Source organism: Grammomys surdaster, unplaced genomic scaffold (genome assembly GCF_004785775.1).
Source record: "Grammomys surdaster isolate TR1022 unplaced genomic scaffold, NIH_TR_1.0 229, whole genome shotgun sequence".
Lineage (NCBI taxonomy): Eukaryota > Metazoa > Chordata > Mammalia > Rodentia > Muridae > Grammomys > Grammomys surdaster.
The window spans coordinates 3,703,082-3,725,246 of NW_021604674.1; the positions used below are offsets into that span (position 1 = coordinate 3,703,082).

At 42.7% G+C, this 22,165-nt stretch overlaps 1 protein-coding gene and 1 pseudogene across 1 annotated transcript; one reads left to right on the forward strand and one right to left on the reverse strand.

Moving 5' to 3' along the window:
• Positions 1 to 388: 388 nt before the first annotated feature.
• LOC114626175 lies at positions 389 to 3,796 on the reverse strand (annotated as a pseudogene).
• Positions 3,797 to 10,314: 6,518 nt separating this feature from the next.
• Slc35g1 (solute carrier family 35 member G1) lies at positions 10,315 to 19,220 on the forward strand. Its single transcript, XM_028773492.1, has 3 exons — positions 10,315 to 10,501; positions 14,054 to 14,234; positions 16,446 to 19,220. The coding sequence occupies exons 1-3, from the start codon at positions 10,315 to 10,317 to the stop codon at positions 17,182 to 17,184; spliced, it is 1,107 nt and encodes a 368-aa protein (XP_028629325.1). The 3' UTR covers positions 17,185 to 19,220.
• The last annotated feature ends 2,945 nt before the right edge of the window (positions 19,221 to 22,165 follow it).

Consider the following 22,165-nt stretch of genomic DNA (forward strand, 5'->3'; position numbering starts at 1 on the left):
TAAAGCCCTGGAATAACAAAGCTCAATGGAGAATTTTAACCAGTCCATCGCTCTCTCCTGGGTAGATAGGCAGAGAGCCAGGCTCACATGAATTGGTTGCATTTTATCTGTATGGCTCTTGTTTGTTGGGTTAACGGGAGAATGACTATGGTTGATACTATTCATATAGCAAGGTCAACAGTGGAGAAGGAGACAGTTACAGAGAATAAACTGTAAGCCTGGAATTGTCTCAGCACCCCTTAGTCATTCTAGTCAGTACCCGTGTGGTGCCCATTTTCTTCTCTTACAATTGTCTCTTTTCAAGGATGGTATTGTAAGTATGGTAATCAGAGTCTTTTCCCAAAGCACCAAACTTCTTTTCCCCTCTTCTCACTTCCCAATCACCATCTCAACCTCTACACCGGAAGATTCCTTTTGGCTTTGCTACATCAAAATCCCAGAATGCAACGTGAAACTGCACTTGCCTTTCTGGATACTTGGAGAAAGCTTCTTCATTCTTAACATCATAATCGTCTTTTTGGACTTTTAGGTTGCATTCACCTTTTAGTTCTGTGGAGTGCCTCGGTGAGTACAAACACCTGTTAAAGTTCATGCTGCGTGGAATTGCTGGATCCTATGGTAACTGTAGACTAGGTGTGAAAAGCCTTGCTTCTCCGTGCTAAATCCTGCACCATTCCAACCAGAACCCCTCTGGAACACAGGGATTCCATCTTCTTCCTGTAAGAACCGAAGGCCTCGCTTTGATCACTCGCCCTCAACATTCCCTTCCTGGAGTTTTCCATGGAAGCAAACACAAAAATGTTAACTCCATGCTTATTGCATAAAGATCTTTATCAAGCGTATGAATGTGAAAGGGATGAATTCATAGTAGCCACTTGAAGGCAGTATTTCTCCTCTCAAGTAGTGATTTCCATGCTGCTACCCACGGTCCAGCCCTGCCTTTTGTTTTACAGTGGTCACACCTTTATTTCATTTGAATAAATGAAATGAATTTGAATAAACAATTGTGTGTGGATAGACATACTGCAACAAGTAGCTTTTTTTTATTAAATGAATGTTGGCAAAGGTTTATTAAAGGGAAACTTTCTTTTTTCCCCCTAAGTCTGTGTTCTGTTTCTAATAATATCAGAATGACCTGTGTCAATGAGGGCCAGTGTGCATACTCTGTAGTATTTTCCTCATGCTGTGCCTAACTCAGTATTATTACCTCCAATAATGGACACTGGTTTTAACCACCATGGCATAGTATCTTACTTCAGATTTCCTCAAAGCTGGCAGCTGTCGGCAAGGGTAACCGATTTCACCCTGTCCTGTCTGATCACCCTCAGTACCTGTTTGTATCCCAGTACATACTTTCCACTTCTCATACCAAGATGGCGCCTAGAGTTGATTGACTCCAGAGACTTTCTCCATCTTCTTTGTGGCCACCATCTTCCTGTCTTAAGTGTGGGATGACTCCCCTCCCCCAACCCAGAGCAACCACCAAGATAACCAGAGAGCAAGAAAGGCTAAGTAGCTCTTAATACTTGTTTATTCTGTTTTATTCAGATGAGACTAAGATTTCTAACATGTTTGCTCTCCAGCACCTATATGTTTCTTACGTAATCGTTCTGATCCTTAAGTAAAAGCATCTCAAACTCAACAGTCAATTGATAGCAACTATTCCTATCAAATTGTGATCCATCCAAATCCTAATTCTCATGGATCTTTAACATATCCAACATACATTATTTAATCTAAGACTGAGAAATAGTACTTCATTTAAAAGGATAAGCTACATCAGTTTAATTTTATATGTATATTTCTATTATATGTTTAATTTATTAAAAGTTATAATAAGTATAACAATAAACTAGTGATCCAAACTTGGGCTGAGGATGGGGAAGACACTATGAGAAGGCACAAGAGATTGCCTTGTAATAAGAAACCTTCTCCAGAGGTAGAGAAATAAAAGACAATTTACTGTACATGTTTTATTTACAGTTTTGTACATTGTGTTTGTATGAGTGGGACCCATTTCCTACTTGAGCCATTTGTAGCCAAAGCCAAACAACCTTAGCAGCACAAAGTGTTAAAGAAAAACACAGGGGCCTGGAGAGATGGATCAGTGGTTAAGAGCACTGACTGCTCTTCCACCGGTCCTGAGTTCAATTCCCAGCAACCACACAGTGGCTCACAACCATCTGTAATGGAATCTGATGCCCTCTTCTGGCGTGTCTAAAGACAGCAACAGTGTACTCGCATACATAAAATAAATAAATAAATCTTAAAAAAAAAAAAAAAACCCAAGACTACACAGAGAAACCCTGTCTCGAAAAACCAAAAAACAAAACAAAACAAAACAAAACAAACAAAAAAAGAACAGCACAGATACAAAAGCAAGACAGTTAGGAGTGTAATGTCAGTGCTATATTTTATTGCTCACAGACATGTTTAGGGAGTCAAACCGACAGACAGATCATTGACTTCAGGTGGATACATTTGTAGCTATGTCCTTAAAAAAAATTATCAAGGAATGTACAAGTTTAATTTTTACACACCTTTCTGTCATTCTCCTGAATCCTTCACCAATGTTACCTGAGGAAAAAACAAAAGCAAAATAAATGAGAAACTGAAGTCAGAATCACTTAGGGTTGTCAAGACAGGAAGCTTACTGAAGTCTGGCATCAGCACCAGGAGAGCAGAGGAAGACTGAACTCACCCTACTCTCTCACATGCAAAATCCACTCCTGCTAACGTAGCAGAAATGCAAATTGTTTTCAAAGTTGGAAATGTGTGTCATGGTGATTCTAACCAGCTGTTACAGAGCAGGCCAGGAACACATCTGCGGGTTCTGGGGATGAGGTGTACTGGAATTCGTTGACTGGGATAGTGGACTCTAACAAAACAAAATAAAATATAAAAAAAGGAATGAACACAGAAGTACAAGACAAAGGCGAATGAGACTCCTCTTACATCTTAGCAACATTTAGATGGAATCAGCTTCAGTGCAGTCCACTCTGAGGGTTTGATGAGGGTTTGGTTTAGATCCCAAACTCAAGTGCTTGACGGATCTCCTGAAAGAACACTCAGAAGATGGCTTCCTACACAACAAACCTCTTTTTAGAGGTGTGTCTGCAATGGACTGATAACAGGTCATCAATTTCTTTGGAGAAAGTCCTATCGTTTCCTGTACACCCTCCCTGTGTGCACAGTGGCTCCCCTCTGTTAACCCTCCCCGTGTGCACAACGGCTCCCCTCTGTTAACCCTCCCCGTGTGCACGACGGCTTCCCTGTGTTAATGCTCGGGAGTCCACAGTGCTCTCTTACCATCTTAGCTCTAACACTGACCACAGCATTACAGACATCATCGCTGTTGCCATCCAAAGATTCCCAAATAAAGCACACAAATGTCCCTAGCCAGAAGTGATAGAGGTCACTCCGTCTTTGCTATTAAATGTAACTAGCCATTGTCTTCTCCATTTGTTTTTTTTCTCATCTTCCCACATAATTCAATATCATACTTGAATTAAGTTAAGTAGTAGTCACAGCCAGGCATTAAACGACTAGGCAACTAGATGTGGTTGTGTCGAGCCCCAAGGTCTTCTACGGGATCAAAATTACACATCAGTCAAAAGTTTGCTAAGTTTTACTTGTATCATTTAGGAAAAGAATAGAGTGCCCACTTGTGCTACAGACAATGGTTAATATAGTGGTCTAGGTTAGCAACCTCCTGATTAGATTTTGTTTTTTCCTCTTCCATAGGTGGAGGTTGGGGGAGAGTTGGGGGGAGGGTCCCCACTTCCACAGCAGCCATCTTAGCTATGTGTATTCTTGAAAGCAGTCTTGAGTTATTTTTCAGTCAAGGCAAAGCTATACATAGTCAGGTGAGAATTGAGGCAGCCACTTGCCTTACTTTGCTTCAGACAGTCCCAGGGAACCCCTTATGCCCTGCAATTTTTAAAAGAGCTCCTCATCCTAATGTAATTTCAAAATATAAAGACAGTTCCAGTTTGGAGGATGAATTCTCTGTTCAGTTCAGGTGAAATACATCTTGGTCTTTCAGAGAAGTTTCCATGTTCTTCTATGAGCCAGTTAGTGCACTTCATTTACTAACAGCTCCGCAAAGTAGTCAGAGGTGAGTTTCATCTCCATTCAGTGAAGGAGGTAACCTAGGCTAAAAGGATGCAAGGCCACGCCGTCAGGCCAGAACTAAGATTCTCAACTTCAAGTCCAGTATTGTTTCTGCTATAACTGATATGTGCCAAGGTATATAAAATCTATCTTCACTCCCTCGTTTGGTAACTTGGTTGGCTCCTGGACCTAGAACAGTTTAGGCATGTTCATCCTTGCCCAGAATCTAGTCAAGCATTTAAAGTAAGCAAAGAGATGGAGAAAAGAAGATAAACATAAAAAAGTGTTTTAGCAAACCCAGAAAGTGAATGATGTAAACCTTTAGCTTTACTGGATTGTGTCAGGTTATCTGAATCTTCTATCTGGCCAAATTAAGAATGGAGTGTCAAGGCCTGGCGGTGGTGGGACACACCTTTAATCCTAGCACTTGGGAGGCAGAGGCAGGCGGATTTCTGAGTTCGAGAGTTCAAGGCTAGCCTGGTCTACAGAATGAGTTCCAGGACAGCCAGGGCTACTCAGAGAAACCCTGTCTCAACAAACAAACAAACAAACAAACAAACAAACAAACAAAAAAGAATGGAGTGTCAAGAGGCAGGAAGAGAAGAGGGGATGTGGGGGAGATTCTGAATTTTGAAGAAAATATAATTCAGTTCTACTCTGTCTTATAGATGTTTTTTTTCCTTTGTCATATGGGTCAAAGGTATGTATTCATCAAGTTAGAACTATAAGAAATATCAAATACTATAAAACTTATATTTAGGATAAGGAATTCAAATCTTTTTATTGCCCCACCTTGTAAGACCTCTATGCAAATGTTTTAGTCCCCTAATCCAGTAAAATCTTTGTTCATACAAAGGCCCCTTGCTGTATTCCAGCGAGTGGAGATATGTAATAATGGTGACAGGTTACAGATGTGAAGAAAGGGGAATGTTTAAAGGAAATATTAGAAGTTTAACTCACAAAGGAGCTAAATCCATCCCTGACTTATACAGTCATTAAAAGCTGACTGATTTTGCTGGGCATTGTGGTTCATGCTTTTAATCCCAGCATTTGCAAGGCAGAGGTAGGTGTATCTCTAACTTCAAGGCCAGCCTGATCTACAGCCAGGGCTACACAGAGAGATCTTGACTCAAAAAAAAAACAAATAATTTTTTTTAAAAAGCCCAAGAAGAAACAAACATAAAAGTTAACTGATGCCAGGCAGTGGTGGCGCACGCCTTTAATCCCAGCACTTGGGAGGCAGAGGCAGGTAGATTTCTGAGTTCAAGGCCAGCCTGGTCTACAGAGTGAGTTCCAGGACAGCTAGGGCTATACAGAGAAACCGTGTCTCGAAAAACCAAAAAAAAAAAAAGTTACCTGATTTCTTTGACATGTGAACACACACACTCCAAGAGAAAATGAATAAAGTTAAGAACTCTAGTGGGGGTGGGGATGAAAGTGGGGGATGGGGGTGAAAGATGGGAGATGGAAGTTGGGGGATGGGGAAGTGGGGAGTGTGGCACACACCTTTAATCTCAGCACTTGGGAGGGAGAGGTCAGCCTGGTCTACAGAGCTAGTTCCAGCACAGCCAGGTCTACACACACACACACACACACACACACACACACACACACACGCACACAAACCCTGTCCAAATAAAATAAAATAAAATAAAATAAAATAAAATAAAATAAAATAAAATAAAATAAAATAAAGTAGTTAGGGATACTCCAGAAGATGCTCTCTCTAGAGAGGACAAAGAAGATCTGGAAGACATTCCAAAAATCTTTTGCATCAAAGATGGGTACCTTCCCCCTCACTGCATTCTTACCCAGTGGGTAAGGCTGGATCTTTCATCCACTGGCCTTAAGAAAGAAATGTTTGATATATTTCTATACACAGATCAGGTTTGAATATAAACTAAAGGATAAAATGTGTCTTCTATAGAAAAATAACAGAAAATTTCCTAAAATTCGATTTCTATATAAGAAGGAGGGCACTTACCATGATTTCCAGGTTCTCTGTCTCCATTTGCAGATACATGTATATTGATTGTGGTATTGGTCATGCCAAGTCTAGGCAGGGAGGGTCCTAGTTTGACCCTCCATTTGTAAAAGCAGATAACTCTGTTGCCTTGATCCTCCTTGATCATGGATTCTAACTGCCTCTCACGAATAATAAAGGTATCAGAGGGTGTACTGGCTGGCTTCGTGTGTCAACACGACACAAGCTGGAGTTATCATAGAGAAAGGAGCCTTCCTTGAGGAAATGCCTCCATGAGATCCAGCTGTAAGGCATTTTCTCAATTAGTGATCAAGGGTGAGAGGGCCCATTGTGGGTGGTGCCATCCCTGGGCTGGTGATCCTGGGTTCTAAAAGAAAGCAAGCTGAGCAAGCCAGGGGAAGCAAGCCAGTAAGCAGCACCCCTCCATAGCCTCTGCCTCAGCTCTTGCTTCCAAGTTCCTGCCCTATGTGAGTTCCTGTCCTGACTTCCTTTGGTAATGAACAGTAATGTGGAAGTATAAGCTAAATAAAGCCTTTCTTCCCCAATGTGCTTCTTGGTCATGATATTTTGTGCAGAAATACAAACCCTGACTAAGACAGAGGGCGACCCTTTGAGCAAGTGTTCTTCTGTTGGTGTAGGATCCAATATCTATATCTTGACCTGTATTATCTATATCTAACTATAGCTATATATTTCTTTTTCTGTCTCTTGTTAATTCCTATTCCAAATGCACGACCCAGCAGATGATAAGATTCATCTGGACAAATTCATTCAGGTCATAAGGAAGACAGATGTTTTCAGTCCAGCCTGTTGTCACTGGACTCAACTGCAAGTCTCTTGTCCGATGTAAACCAATAGGTTCAGTTTCATAAAGAAACAATGCTTTTGTACACACTATATCTCACAGTATAAAGATGTCTGTAGTAAAAACAGCTACTGGGATGTTCGTTCACAGAGAGTATAGAGGGGACCCTCTGTGTAAAGATCTCTCAGTAGTAAGTCTAACAGCATAGTTTTAACACGGATTCACTGGTGAGCTTTATTGGATGTTTTAAACATCAGTTGGATAATGTTTTACTATGTATGTATTTACTGCTTCTTTGTGTCTGTGACACATAATTACTCAAAAAGCACAGTTGGGATAGTGGCTCCAGAAACTCTACGAAGACTGTCTTATGTTTTCTAGAAAGCTTACCTGGAAATGTCCGAAGCCTCATAGTGTAATGGTATATACCCAGGCAGTATCATATTAATTTGTTAGATTATCCTATGTACACAGCTTTCTTTCATTATGGTGGTATTGCACAACCTTATCCTAAGACAGACAACTGCCAACTGCTTTATAAGATCAGATGTGTCTGCTTACAAATGATGACTACATCTGGGCTTGCTGACTACTGATGCTCCTTCATAGAAGGAAAGGATGTGTAAGGAGAGTCACTGGATCCTCACCTGAGTACCCAGCCTCTTTCTCAGCCAGTTATATGCACTTCTGCCCTAATTACTTGTGGCCTCATGGTATTGGGAAGGAGCTAGAGTATACAGGCTGGGAAAGACTGGGAGCTGGGGTCTTATGCAGCTATGGAAAAACTGTTAAAACAGACTGGGTAAAGATGTTCCAACATGGCTGCTTTTGGGTGCCCACACCCCTGTGAATAACCCCCACTCATGCAGAATAAGTCCAATAAACTCTTGGTTCTCCCGGGTGAAGTTTGATGAAATTGAACTTTGGCTTGTCATTGGGAGCTTATGATGAAAAGAAAGACATTGCCCCTCTCCTTTCAGGAAGAAAAATTCTCACATTAGATAGTAAATTCATTTGTTAGTGTCATTATGTCTCAAGGTATCGAGAAAGAAAATCAGTAAATGAAATAACATGCTAGAAGCACATATACATGGAAATTGTTTTAGTAATGAGGGATTTATTACATGTGATGATTAAGATGGTTAGATGTTTCCATAATGAAAAAGAAGACTGGAAATCATTTGCCAGTTACGGAGATTTGAGTAAGTCACTTAAGGTACACGAAGGATGAGAATTTGAGATGATGTATATGGTATTAAAGTTTCTAATGTCAATGATCAACAATTATAAGGACTGGCTAAAATGTATGTCTAATCAAAGTTTATTGTTTTTATTATTATTTTAATGCATTGATACCAACATATCTAGGCATTAAAATATTATACAGTAGTATAAAGTATCAGACATTTGTAACTGACCTTCTGGGTGTTTAATAACCACAGTTGGAGGCTATTCTAATACCATCTTTGATCTGGGTTACCTCTTTCGGGATGAGAAAGTAGCAATGAAGGCCTCCTAAGGGGAATCCCTGGTCAAGAGAACAGAATCTCTGGCCTGGGCACAGTCCTAACATTCCAATGGGGCCCTGCCAATCTCCTGGCCGAGGAGCTAGCCCTTGTAAGCAGGCTCACCTTAAAACAAGTTAATGAAATACATGGAACCATTAATTTTTGTTCCAGGGGACTAGTCTCACTATTGCAAATTCTTACTCCAAGATAGGACAGAAAAAGAGCCAGCATCGTGTTTGTTTGTTTGTTTGTTTGTTTGTTTTGAGACAGAGTTTTTCTGTGTAGACCTGGCTGTCCTGAAGTTACTATGTAGACCAGGATGGCCTTGAGGCAGAGATCCACCTGCCTCTGCCTCCCAAGTGCTGGGATTAAAGGCGTGCACCACCATTGCTCTGCAAGAGCCAACACTTGGTTGAGTTTTAAAAAGTGTATTTAGGAGAAGGAACCAACGTCTTTTTATCTCACTTTGTAAGGTTCTTATGCAAATGTTCTCACCCTTCCCACCACTCATTTAAATGCTTGTTTACACAAAGCCCAGTGCTGTATTCCAGGAATTGCATGACCAAAGAAGGGTGACTCCTTTCCCCTTCTTCCTTCATTTCCCGAGGGCTAATTCTTAAAAGATTGGCTGTGGAATAAGACTGTAAGGTCTTGTTTCCCCCCAACCAACAGGGGGGGAAAAGACACAGTCCCATCAGAGGCCGAATGAAAAACAAATGCATTTCCTGTCTCTACTTGTTCCTAAGTACACCCACCTTAATCAAGAGTAAAATTTACCCTGCCTAGGTCTTTCAGTTGGAGTGGTAGTCTCTTTCTTTGCCTTCTGGAACCTAACTTCTAACAGAACTGAGGTGGCTACTTGTCTTAGTTTGCTGAGACAACCCCCTTTGCCCTGAGATTTTTGTTTGTTTGCTTGGTTTTGGTTTTTTGGAGACAGGGTTTCTCTGTGCTGCCCTGGCTTTCCTGGAACTCACTCGGTAGACCAGGCTGGCCTTGAAGTCACAAAGATCTGCCTCAGTTAATCTGCCACTACACCCAGCTGCCCTGCTTATTTATTTATTTATTTATTTATTTATTTATTTATTTATTTATTGGTTTTTCGAGACAGGGTTTCTCTGTATAGCCCTGGCTGTCCTGGAACTCACTCTGTAGACCAGGCTGGCCTCGAACTCAGAAATCCACCTGCCTCTGCCTCCCAAGTGCTGGGATTAAAGGCGTGTGCCACCACCGCCCGGCTGCCCTACTTTTTATAAGAGCACTCCTTTTCAAGCTTATGTTTTAATCTTCATGTTCACACCTTAAATTCTTGGTCAGGTTGAAGTGTGTTTAAAAACTGACATGATATTTAGAAGTCCTCGGGGCATCACAGAGGTGCTCCGCATCAGTAAACAGACACCCAGTCCCTTTTAATTTAATTTAATTTAATTCAATTTAATTTAATTCAGTTCATGTATTTATTTAGAGATGGCGCAGCCTTAGCTGGCTTTGAACTCAGATCCACATGCCTCTGTCCCTAAATGCTGGGATTAAGGGCGTGGGCCACCACGCCCAGCTCAGACACAGTCTTTCTTAAAGCAGCAGAAGGCCCCAAGACCCGAGGCGCCAGGGCTGAGAACCAAGCGTCCCTCCCTGTCTGTGTCAAGACAGAAGAGGACCAGTGTGCAGTCTAGCCCAACTGCACAGGGGTGGGGGAAGCGTCACTGCGCCAGCTGTAGCCACCGCAGCCCGAGTGCACGAGCACAGGCGGCGGGCTCCCCGGGGCGGGAGGGCAGCAGAGGACAGCCGCGCGGAGCCCGCGCACGCGCACACGCACCGGCTCGCCGGGGGCCGGAAGAGCCGAGCGGCCCGGCGGCAGCTGCGGGCGCCAGAAGGCGCGCGGCTGCGGGGAGAGCGCGGGCTGCGGGATGGGGCCCCCGGAGAGCGCGGCGGAGCTCGCAGCCGAGGCGGTGGAGCTGCGCGAGCCGGAGCTGCAGCTCGCGGACCCGGCGTCCCCCGGCGAGGAGCACGTGGACGTCGAAGCGGAGGGCGACCCCGGCAGCCGCAGGTGCTGGCCGTGTGGAGCCTGGGTGTGCGGCTCGCGTGGGGAGCCCGGTGAGTGCGAGCAGGCTGGCGGGCGGGCGGGGCCGGTCCCGTCCTCCGCACACCGGCCTGAGCCGAGACCCAGAAAGTTTCCGTGTGTTCGCAACCCAAAATTGGTGACGGGGGTCAGGACCTCGCGGTCCAGTGGCAACCGGAGGTGAAAGGTCACCGAGAGGGCCAGGCAGCGGGTGGCAGGAAGGCAACTTGGAACCCACATCGTGAGTGTAAACCGCTCTTCCTGAACCAAGTTGGAAAGACTAGAGTTCTGAAAATGTTTGTCACGGAATCTCAGCATCTCAGAGAGGAGAGTTAAGCGGACTACTACTGGCCCTCAAGCTTTTGGGGATAGGAGGAGTTTTTAGGTACTGTCATGAGACGAGGTACACTTGGTTAGAAGCCTCGGTGAAGAACCCTTAACTTTCGTTCAAATTCCCCTAACAAAGAGGTAAAGAGAGGTCGTGGAAGATGAGGGTTCGAGGTTGGGTCTCACCCTCACCTTCATCTGCCAAGGTCTGGGTAGGGCAGGTCCAGACAGTACTAGGTAAGGCTCTCTGCTTTTGCCAGAGACTCCGCCTAGGGCTCTTTCCACTGATTGGCTTTCCCTCAATAAGCCCATGCAGATCTTTTAGAGTTAACTTTTTTCAATCTAATCTCCTGGGTCTCTTCCCCAAAATATGCCCTGGGGCTTCTGTGCCTCTTGTCCCACCCAGGTTTCTAACTTCTTAGTTGTGTTTTTACTGAGTCTAGAGAGAAGTCCTAGGGAGATGAGTATTACTACATTTCTGTCCTGAAAGCAAAGAGAAAATATCGGGTTTCTGATTTTGTTTGCATGGATTTGCCTGGGTTGCCTCCAGAACAGGGTTACCCTATGCTGGGCTGACCAGCCTGGCAGTTCCTGAACAGTTCAGTTTCTCTCCAATCACCCTATGGCTGAATGTCATTCTGGCCTAATGTGGAACTGGTCCTTGCAAACTCTTTAGTTTTCCATTTGGGCATGAGTGTAGGGGTCTGTATACTTACTCAGCCAGCACATGGCAAAACGTCAAGACATCGTGAATGCCCAAGAATCTTGCCTTTCAATTTCAAGACAAGTTTCTAACCGTTAAAATCACAGACCACTATAAGCCAAAAGTTGGCATTGGACATTCGACTGGCTCATTTTAGACTCTGTAGTCTATGCTGGCTCACATGCTGTTCTCCTGCCTAAGCCTCCTCCAGTGCTGGGATTAAGGGCATCCAACATCATGCCTGGCTTTGAGACTCTTGATCTTAGTGGTTTCTTCCGGACAGTGTGGAGCTTGTCCTTAAGGGAGAGAGTTGTCTTAGCCCTTTGCTTCCCATTTTCCTGTTGGAGTGAACACTCTAGTGCATTAGTGTACCACTGGACTTCCAACCAGCTCCTACAAAGTTCCAAACGTTTTGGAGTGGGGCCTGGAAACGGAAGGTTTAAAAGTTAACCCCAGTGAGGTAATTCTCAGCCAGGCCCAAGTTACTGGAGTGTGGAGAAGCCAAGTAAAAAAGGTTTTTACTCTCTTGTGGAAGTTCTGGTGATCACTTAATTTGAGTCATTAAAACTCTCAACTTGTTTAGAGTGATTAGATATACTTTCAGTCGATGTTAGCGTGGAAGTGGTATACGTGAGAATGCCTTTTTAGAGTGCTTTGCTGGTCACCGTTTTCAGAGGGAATTGAAATTATCATGTAAAAATAAAAAGAAAAAAATTATCATGCCATAAGAAACTGAGGTCTGAACAGAACTATTCCTTGCCTTCACTAACAATCCAGTTCAGGCCAACCTTCTGTTACCTGCCCATCCTTCGTCAGAAAACAAGAACCTTAAATATTTGCAGGTTTTTGATTTGGGCATGGTGGCACAGGTCTTTGGAGAGGAGGGTTGGAGGCCAGCCTGATCTAGGACACCCAGAGCTACATAGGGCGATCCTGCCTCTAAATATGTAAATAAATCAATGCACATACATACATATACCATACATACATAGAAAATACTTTAAAGCAAAAGACCCATATTTTGAAGTTAAATATTGTACTGTAATAATTCTTAAAGAAAAGGCAGTGGGTTTACATTGGAGGAGATCCTTGAATTAATAAACCAGGAAGATGTTTTCTGTCCTAGGACTCCTCATTCTGTTCTGTCTGAGGGCGGAGGTTTCTTTTGAGAAAACTTGTTTTATTTGGATCTAAAATTTGTAATTTCAGAAGCCCAACTCTAAGGCTGACCACAGCCAAGGCGTGTGTTTTGTGGTGCTTCACTTGGCAGTCTCAGGTCTCCTCCTGGTGCCCCAGTGGCTCTTTATAGTTCGTTCCCACGGTGTTGGAGCACAGGGGTACAGGGTGGCCTGGGGGAGTGGGCTCTGACACTTCTCATAGAATGACAGTCCCAGGGTGGTCTCTCCAGGTGTAGACCCAGAACAGGTAGTTGTCTAATTCAGATAGTATGACTGATGCAAAGATCAGGCACTATGGTGTTGCTAGAAAGGCTGTTATACTTTGGTCACGATTTGCAGTCACTCGTGGCCAAAGGTATCTGCTGTGAGGATGTTGAAATATATTACCTGGTGTATCATTTATCAGCGAAGGGCATTTAAAAACGAGAACATAATTATGCAATACTGTCCCATAGCTGAGTAACACTGTACGTTCTGAGAGTGGAGTGGTTGTTTAAGCTGTTGAAAGCAAATTGCAGCATCCACAGGCTTTGTGTTTCCAACAAAGTCTTCATTGACAAGAGTCAGTTGTTTTCCTTATTGCTGTGTTTTCCCTTCCGTGTCCATAAGGAGAGAGGGCTGTGGGTATGTGCATTGAGTTTGTGGCTTAGTCTTAAGATGTCAGGAAGGGGTTAAATAGTTGAAGACTTGGAGAAAGCACACATTTCCTGGTTCAGATTAAGGTGGGAAGTAAGAAATTAAGACAGGGCAAAATTATCAAAGCATCTCATGAGTACACAGCCTTTCAAGATCACGTTCCTGCCAGTAATGTTAGACCCCGTGCCTTCCTATGGAGGGCTCAGATTCTTTCCCTCACTAGGTAGTTATTCAGGTTGTGTGTGTTCCAGGGATAAACAAGCTGAGGTCCTAGCCCTAGAAAAGCTCATAGGCTTATAGGAGGAGTCATATAATTAGCAAGTGACCAGATAACACAATTGATTGCAATTGATTTTCTGCAAAGAGACTTTCTCCCTGAAGCTCACCAGTGAGAGTATGAAAGGTTCTATGGGTGAGATGTAAGATTTCTCTCACCATCTTAGCAAGATATTTTGTTTTTTTTGCCTTGTAAAGTGAGGAGTGATTTTTTAGTGAGCCAAAAGGTTCCATTTTTTAATTGGGAGAAACAACAGATCTTAAATGCTATTTTAAATCGTTACCCATATCTATGGCTTCTTCATAATGGATAGGGAAAGTGATAGATACAAGACCACAGGTATGTTTCAAAGGAAGGTCTTACCTGTAGTCTAGCCATTGATACCGTTCCTCTTTCTTAATTTCTAAGTGAAAGTGGTAAAATACGTGCTTGGAACAAGGACTAACCAGAATTTAATCTTTTTCAGAAGCCAAGAAGAAAGCACCCTGCCCCGGACTTGGCTTGTTTTACACAGTGTTGTCTGCCTTCCTTTTCTCAGTGACCTCTTTATTTGTTAAAAAAGTGCAAGGCGTCCATGCTGTAGAGATCAGTGCGTTTCGATGCGTGGTCCAAATGCTAGTTATTATTCCTTGCTTAATATACAGAAAGTAAGTACTTTTTAGAGTGAATAGAGGAGATTAATAAGTGTGTGTGAATCTTTTGAACTGCCTTCATATTTTCTCCAGAGGTTGACCAGTCTGTTCCCCTTCACTCTGATTAATGATGTGTTCTCAGGGTCTGCTCACAGAAGGGTCTACCGTAAGCACACACCACATGCCCATCAAAGGAAAGAAGGGTAACATGTAGCTGTCCACCACCCTCCTTCCTTCACTCTGGCATAACTGGTATTTTAAGATTTATTTATTTACTTTATGTATATGAGTACACCGTAGCTGTCTTCAGACACACCAGAAGAGGGCATTGGGTCCCTTTACAGATGGTTGTGAGCCACCATGTGGTTGCTGGGAATTGAACTCAGGACCTCTGAAAGAGCAGTCAGTGCTCTTAACCGCTGAGCCATCTCTCCAGCCCATAGTTGGTATTTTAGAGATAAAAAATAAACAAAGCAAGTTAAGTGCGTCCTGCTGTCAAAGGTGCTGTAAGTGGGACTGATGCTTCCCTGCCAGATCAGACCAGTAAAACTGAAGTCCTCCACAGAGCGCAGCAGGCAGGACCTTGAACAAGGTCTCTCACTACCTTGGTATCCAGGTTCTTCCCCTGTAAACTGGAGGGAGTGGCACTTTCTGAACTCTGCCCCACAGCAGGTTGCCAGGGTCAGATAAGAGTTACTCTTGGTTAGAGTACTTTCTTTTTTTTATTTTTTTATTTTTTATTTTTTTATTTTTTTGTTTTTTGTTTGTTTGTTTTTCGAGACAGGGTTTCTCTGTGTAGCCCTGGCTGTCCTGGAACTCACTCTGTAGACCAGGCTGACCTCAAATTCAGAAATCCGCCTGCCTCTGCCTCTATCTCCCAAGTGCTGGGATTAAAGGCATGTGCCACCACTGCCCGGCTAGAGTACTTTCTATAAACTTCAATATAGGTACCATTTTTACTGTCCCCGCTCTACCCTCCCTCCATACTTGATCCCGTTTCTGTGTGGAATCTATCATCTCTTAGTAGGGCTGAAATTAACCCCCATCCCCACACACACCTTTGTAACTTACACATATTTTTATGTTCTTTGAACCCTGGGAGGAAACTAGTTGGGCCCTGACTGACTGGCTATCTGGCTCTTTGTTTTGGAGTTGAAGATGCTTAAATCTCAAATCAGAAGTTGCCAATGCCTGCCTCCAGAGCCTCTTTTTATCTCCTGCTGTGATGCAGATTCATTTGGAATAGTGTCATTCTGTATCCTGAGAAATTGGTTAGAAAGTGACAGTCTGCAAGGATTGATATTGCCAGAAATCCCCATGCAAATGTAATGTGCAAGCCAGTGTGCTTTGGGAGATGGTGAGATAGCACCAGCTTCTAAAGGAGGTAACAACACTGAAGTTAGCAACCACATCCCCCGTTTTTCAATAAGAATGTTCAGAAAGCTACAAAGTATTTTGAAAATCTTTGGCTCTGATCTGTTTTGATGTTGTGTTCACTGTCGTCGGAGATCCATAGTTTTTCCATATACCTATGGGCCACAGATTTGTTCTGACTCCAGATACCCATGAGTGTCCATGTCTACCCAGATGAAGTGTGTCCTAGCATGAGTCAGTGAGTTGTATGTAGCTAGGTTCTGTCAAAGTAGGTTCTAAATAAATGAGTGATTGAAAAAAAAATCATTTTTTTTTTTTTTTTTGCCTCATATTCAGTGACCAAATTCTAGCACTGGTTCAACTTTTCTAGAACAATTGATGCAATTGAATGTACATTAGCCAGGATTAAGTTTCCTTGTGTAGAGACATAAAATCTTGAGATTATGTTTATTATAAAATGATGTGTTTTCATCATAGAAAATTTGAGGAAAATTATGTGATTCCATGTACTAGGATATAATGTCTCTTAAGATTTAGTCTTTTTTGTCTTTCCATTATTTTTTGCAAGACTATACATATGGAAAATGCGTATCTGTCTTTACCGACTGTTTACCATGCTGTTTATGAGGTTCTGTGTTCTTTTTGCTCCTGCTATGGACACTTTGAAACATCAGTACCAATACCTAGAAGAGATATTTTTGAAGGATTCATACTATTCAATGCCAGAGGGATTACTATTCCCTTATTTTTAATATAGTGTACTTTTAGAATAATGTCTGATTAAACATTTTGATTTAAAAACAATGCCAAATTCATTTCACATGCATTTTTTTTTTTCATTTAAATTTGCAGAACTGGGTTCATAGGTCCCAAAGGTCAACGACTTTTCCTCTTCCTCAGAGGGGTCTTTGGTTCCAGTGCCATGATCCTTATGTACTATGCTTTCCAGACAACATCCCTCGCAGATGCCACAGTTATTGCGTTTAGCTGTCCAGTGTTTACGTCCATATTTGCTTGGATATTTCTCAAGGAAAAGTATAGCCTTTGGGATGCTTTCTTCACCCTGTTTGCGATCGCCGGAGTGATACTTATCGTGAGACCGCCATTTTTATTTGGTTCGGACACTTCAGGGATGAGAGAAAGCTATTCAGACCACATTAAGGGAACGATCGCAGCGGTCGCACACGCTGTGCTAGCTGCGATGACACTGGTTATTCTGAGGAAGATGGGGAAATCTGTGGACTACTTTCTGAGCATTTGGTATTATGTCATACTTGGACTTCCCGAAACCATCATCATCCTCTTCATCATAGGAGAGTGGAGTCTGCCGTACTGTGGGCTGGACAGGCTGTTTCTCATACTCATTGGACTCATAGGTTTGGGGGGTCAGATATTCATCACTAAAGCAGTTCAAATAGAAAAAGCAGGACTCGTAGCGATAATGAAGACGATGGATATCGTCTTTGCTTTCATCTTTCAGATTGCTTTCTTTGATAATGTACCAACGTGGTGGACGGTGGGCGGGGCTCTCTGTGTGGTCGTCAGCACTACTGGAGCGACCATTCGTAGATGGCTACAGGGTTCCAAATGAAATGTCACTGCTGAAGTCTATTTTTTTCAAGTACGCCATCACCCAGCTCAGACATCTTACACACCTACACACATACCCGGAGAATCTGCATTATTCATTGGTTATATTTAATAAATTTCATAAAGTACCATTTTTTAATACAATGTTTTTAATTAAGAGTAGCTAGCTAGGCTAGCCTAGCAGTTTCTGGATAGCTTTTATTTTTTGCTTTGGCTTGTTGGTTAGGTTGCCGTTGATGAGGAGGGAGCTCATTTGAGGAATTTCAGAGATTTTTATGAGTACAGTTTTTAAGATTTATTTTTGACACAGGATGTGGACGGGAGATACTCTATTTTAGCAGTGTAGATAAGATGCTTAACGTTGACCATGCTGCTATAATTAGTACTGTGCTAATCCTTCGGTTGCAGTATAATCTCTCTTAGGATGCCAAAGCTGCAACTTGGTACAGGTGCCTACTTACTGATAGGGGTATACGTGAACCAGCCTTATTTTCCAGGATCTTAGAGATGATTATTACACTTTTAACTCATTTGTGCCTTTTGGTTTTGATGCTGGAACTTTTATATGTACTCTGAACAGAGCCTCCAGCTTGCCACACATGGTTAGCAGTTCTCTCTTTCAGTATATTAGCGACTCTGGCTATTGTTTTGAATTTCAATTGTCTCCTGTTTTACTGAAATTACACTTTTTTTTTTTAAACATTCCAAGATTTCCAATCTTAAAATGAGAACAAAATCTTGGCATGACCAGTGTGTTCGTTCCCATCCTGAGGTGATCTCACTTCAGATGCGGTGATTTTTCTACAAATTCTCTTTGAATTCACAGTGTGATGCCAAATGCAATTTTCTCAGGATTGTACTAGGCTGGGCCATTATCAGAGCGCCCAGATTCTACCATTTTCATTTACAAAACCTGTATTTCTAGAAGGTTCATCCTGCAAGCACCCTTTACATTAAACCAAATATCTGTAACTTTACAGTACATGTCTGTTATTAAACTTTATAGTCTTTTTCCATTTTTGGAATGGTATATTATAATGCTTGTGGCATATGAAAAATGTAAAGACCTGTTAATCCACAGTTGATTGGCTTTTACAGTTTTTTGCATATACAAAAAGCATAGGTACATGCTAGTCTTTGACTCACAATACTAGTGTGAACTTAGAACATTCTAACTGTGGAGCAGCGGCACGCAGGCCAGTACTCCTCTGTGAAAAGATTGGGAATATGTGACCATGAGTCTATGGCGCTTTGGATGCCTTTGTGGTGAGGCCATAGTGGCTGCCACCTCTTACTTTGTCAGACACTGTCCATTGTTATCATTAGCTGCAGAGTTGAGGGGCTGTTGTTCACTCTCAGGCTCCTCACAGCTCTTCTGAAGGAAGGGACTGACTGGTCTCCTGGGTCTTGATTCAGCTATAAAAGGATCTTCTCCTGTAGTTCCTAAGAGGACCTTTGAGTTTGGTGGTCCATCATGTTTACCACCTGACATGCTAAATATTTATTTAGCTGAGTCACCTCAGTTGCATTTGACCCCTCATAGATTTGTCAATGGTGCCATTCTACCAGCATCCTAGAAAATAGAGTCAGCAGACCTTTAGAATTTAGAGGGGGTCTTAGAGATCATCCTGGGGGATGACAGGAGGGAGGCCTGCAATAGCTGGTTTCCATAGCAGCCTCCTCTCATTCAGTTCCACTGGAGCTATACCACCAAACTTACACAATAGAAGAGTTTCTGGGACAGTGGAAGATAAATCCCTTTGGAAATACATTATATTTCAACTGTGTCTTAAGTACTTGAATGTCAGGATATGTGGCTGACATTGGAGACAATGATTCTTACAACCTTTACAGGGTATGATTTTTAAACAATGTTCAAGTGTTATACAAGGCTATGTGTTGTAACAATTATGGGGGGAGGCTATGTATTTTCCAAAGATTGTAGTTTCTATATCTTGCAAAGGAAATATTTTTTCCTAACATGTTTTTATTTTGTAAGTAATAAAATCATAAAAGATGTTGGTTTTTATGACTATAGAAAATGTCTCACGACTCATTTCTCTTCTCTACTGGGTGCTTCAAAACTCATTTTCTATAGGAGACCTGAATATAGGGCCTCTAGCCGTTTTGGTAGGCTGAGGTCTTAAATGTTCAAACTTTATCCGTTCCTCAGACACAGCAAATATAACACCTCCAAAATAAAGATAGTAATCTGTTAAGAGACTTTCCTAGACCCTCAGAGCTCGGAGCAGCTTGGAGCTATGCTGTCTTTATAGATTCTTCAGCTAGGTTCTGGAGTGTCCTAGGAACTCATTCGACCCTCACAGTGTCCACTGCCGCCCACAGAGTCATTACACCTGAGTTTTTACAGCTGTATTCTAAGCTACCTACTTAAGACTTTGACCTTGACCCAGCTGTCAAGGTCAGGAGAGTCTTCTCGAAGCCCTGCAACTGTCACTTCAGTTCTTAGGAAGCCACTGTGGGGGCTAGTAGTTCACACCGTCATGCCCAGGAGGTGGCCCCCACTTCCTCTTCACCCTGGTTTCCCACATTCCAGCACAAATGTGATCCTGGGATCAGCCTTTCCATCAACTCATATTTGCCTGAAAAGTCCTTCCTCTTTTCTCTGCTTTCTTCTCATGTGTCCTTAGCGGCCTGGGCTTCTGGTGCCTGAGCTGTGAGCTGTGCTTTCTGATTCTTCCACTTCCTCCGGGTTCTCAACTTCATTAATCCCTTTGGAGGAGGGGATTAGTGCAGGGTTAGGCAGTGGGAGATAGGTGTAGCTTTTGCCACTTTACATTGAGGCAAACTATGTACCTAGGCCATTTTCATTTGTTATAAATAGAATATTACTCTTCTCACTAGTGAGTGGCATAGACTTTAGGCCAAAACCAAAGCACAAAAGCTTAAACGTTGAGCTGTGGTTAAGATTATTCACCTTCCCCTTAAAATTGATCTCCCCCACCCACACACACACACTCTGGGCCCTTCCTCCTGAGAAGCCTTACCAAGAACTGCAGGTACAGTTGTCTCCAAATGCAAACCTCACTCAGCCTCTCCTGTAAGTGCAGACTGGGATGGATGGGCACTCTTCTGTTCAGGCTGAGCTGTCCACAGAGGGCTGCCGAAGGCCACCGCTTCTCTTACCAATGCACAGGTATGACCATTTTTTTCCAGTTGGCTTTAGTGCTTTTCCCCTGAGGGAAGATGTTTGATTTGGGGAATAGTCCTATCCCTCCATGCACTTCCTTTGAACTAAACATGACTCTTCTAGCTTCTTTGCTTATCCACTAAGCACGATATCTCATATAAGTGGTAAGAGAGCTAATTTTTCCCGATACCACCCTGTCCTTTCCCCCAGGTATGTACAAGTGGTTGTGGTTGGCATGAGAATTGGTTTATTATGGTATTAGTTGGGCATGTGGTGCCTGGACACTACCCCCAAGCTTGACTTTTTTCTTGGTCCTTTTGATATTCTACTTCAAATCTAGATGATGATGCTGCTTCTTCTTCTTCTTCTTCCTTTTTGTTTTTTTGTTTTGTTTTGTTTTTCGAGACAGGGTTTCTCTGTATAGCCCTGGCTGTCCTGGAACTCACTCTGCCTCTGAGTGTAGACCAGGCTGTCCTCGAACTCAGAAATCCACCTGCCTCTGCCTCCCAAGTGCTGGGATTAAAGGCATGCGCCACCACTGCCCGGCTTCTACTTCAAATCTAATATGGCCACCATACTCACCTAGAATTCTGCAGGGTGCCTTACTAGCGACTCCCTATGATACCCAAAGAAATACTCGCTGTGATGTCATGGCTAGACAGGAAACGTGGCAGCCTTGCCCACAAGAGTAGATGCACTGAGTTCAGGAGATACCGTTGCTGGAGAAAAGAGCCTGGCTCTTTCTAACATTTCACGACTTGTAAATTGTTCATAGCCCTAAGAAATGTAGCCATAAAGCGTAGGAACTAATCCATATTTCTGACGAGTTGCTAGGCCGAGGTTGAAAACATACAGCTCCACATTTGAGAAAAGGTAAACACAGGCTGGAGAAAATGTGTTGATGTGATCAGGACAGAATCAAAGGACTAAGCCAGGGTCGGCACTGCAACCAGAGACTGGAAAGTCAGGGCTAGAGAACACGTGAGCCAGGGCCCTTTTCCTGATGACGTAAGCACCCAGCCATTCTAAGCACGGCTGACCACATTCAAAGCCCATACTGTATATGCCAAAACACACCAGAGAGAGATGGAAACTGAAGATTTAAGTCATTTGGGGCTCTTTACGATCACACTGGGTGTTACCATGCTAATAGTAAAGTCATGTTCAAAGCATAAAGTGCAATTCAGGAAACACTAACCATTTTTCTCATGTGACACTCCCCCTGGGAACTGAGTTACACTGCTGAGAGAAAGCTGGGGCCACATAAAGAGACCCATGTGAAGAGGGTTCTCCACCCCTCAGGCCCTTCTGCACTCCAGCTGACAGCTCACACTGGCTGGCCAGACGAATGGATTCTCTAGCCCTCAGGTAGGTTACCCCGACTAATACTGTGTAGAGAAGACACAAACCTAATGCACTTCTGGGTGATTGTAGACTTGTAAGAATAAAAAATTATTGTCGTTTTAAATTACTCAAAAGTTAAGGATATAGAAAACATGCTCGAATCTGTATGTACCCAGTTAGTTGATAACAATTACAAGAAAACACTTCGTTGTAAAAAACAAAATAATGAAAAAGGACAAGTAAATAAATGCAGTTGTCAAGAGCTAAATCTAAAGGGATAAGAATAATAAAGTTATCTAAATCAAGTCGTCTTCAACGCTAATAAACTGTGCTAATAATGACACTGAGAGTGTTGGTCGGTTTCACACACTTTCATGGGTATGCAGTACAGTTTTTCCAGAGGTTACAAGATGCAGAAAAGGCAGCTAGCTTGTAACTGCAGGTCTTTCTTTCTTTCTTCCTTTCTTTCTTTCTTTCTTTCTTTCTT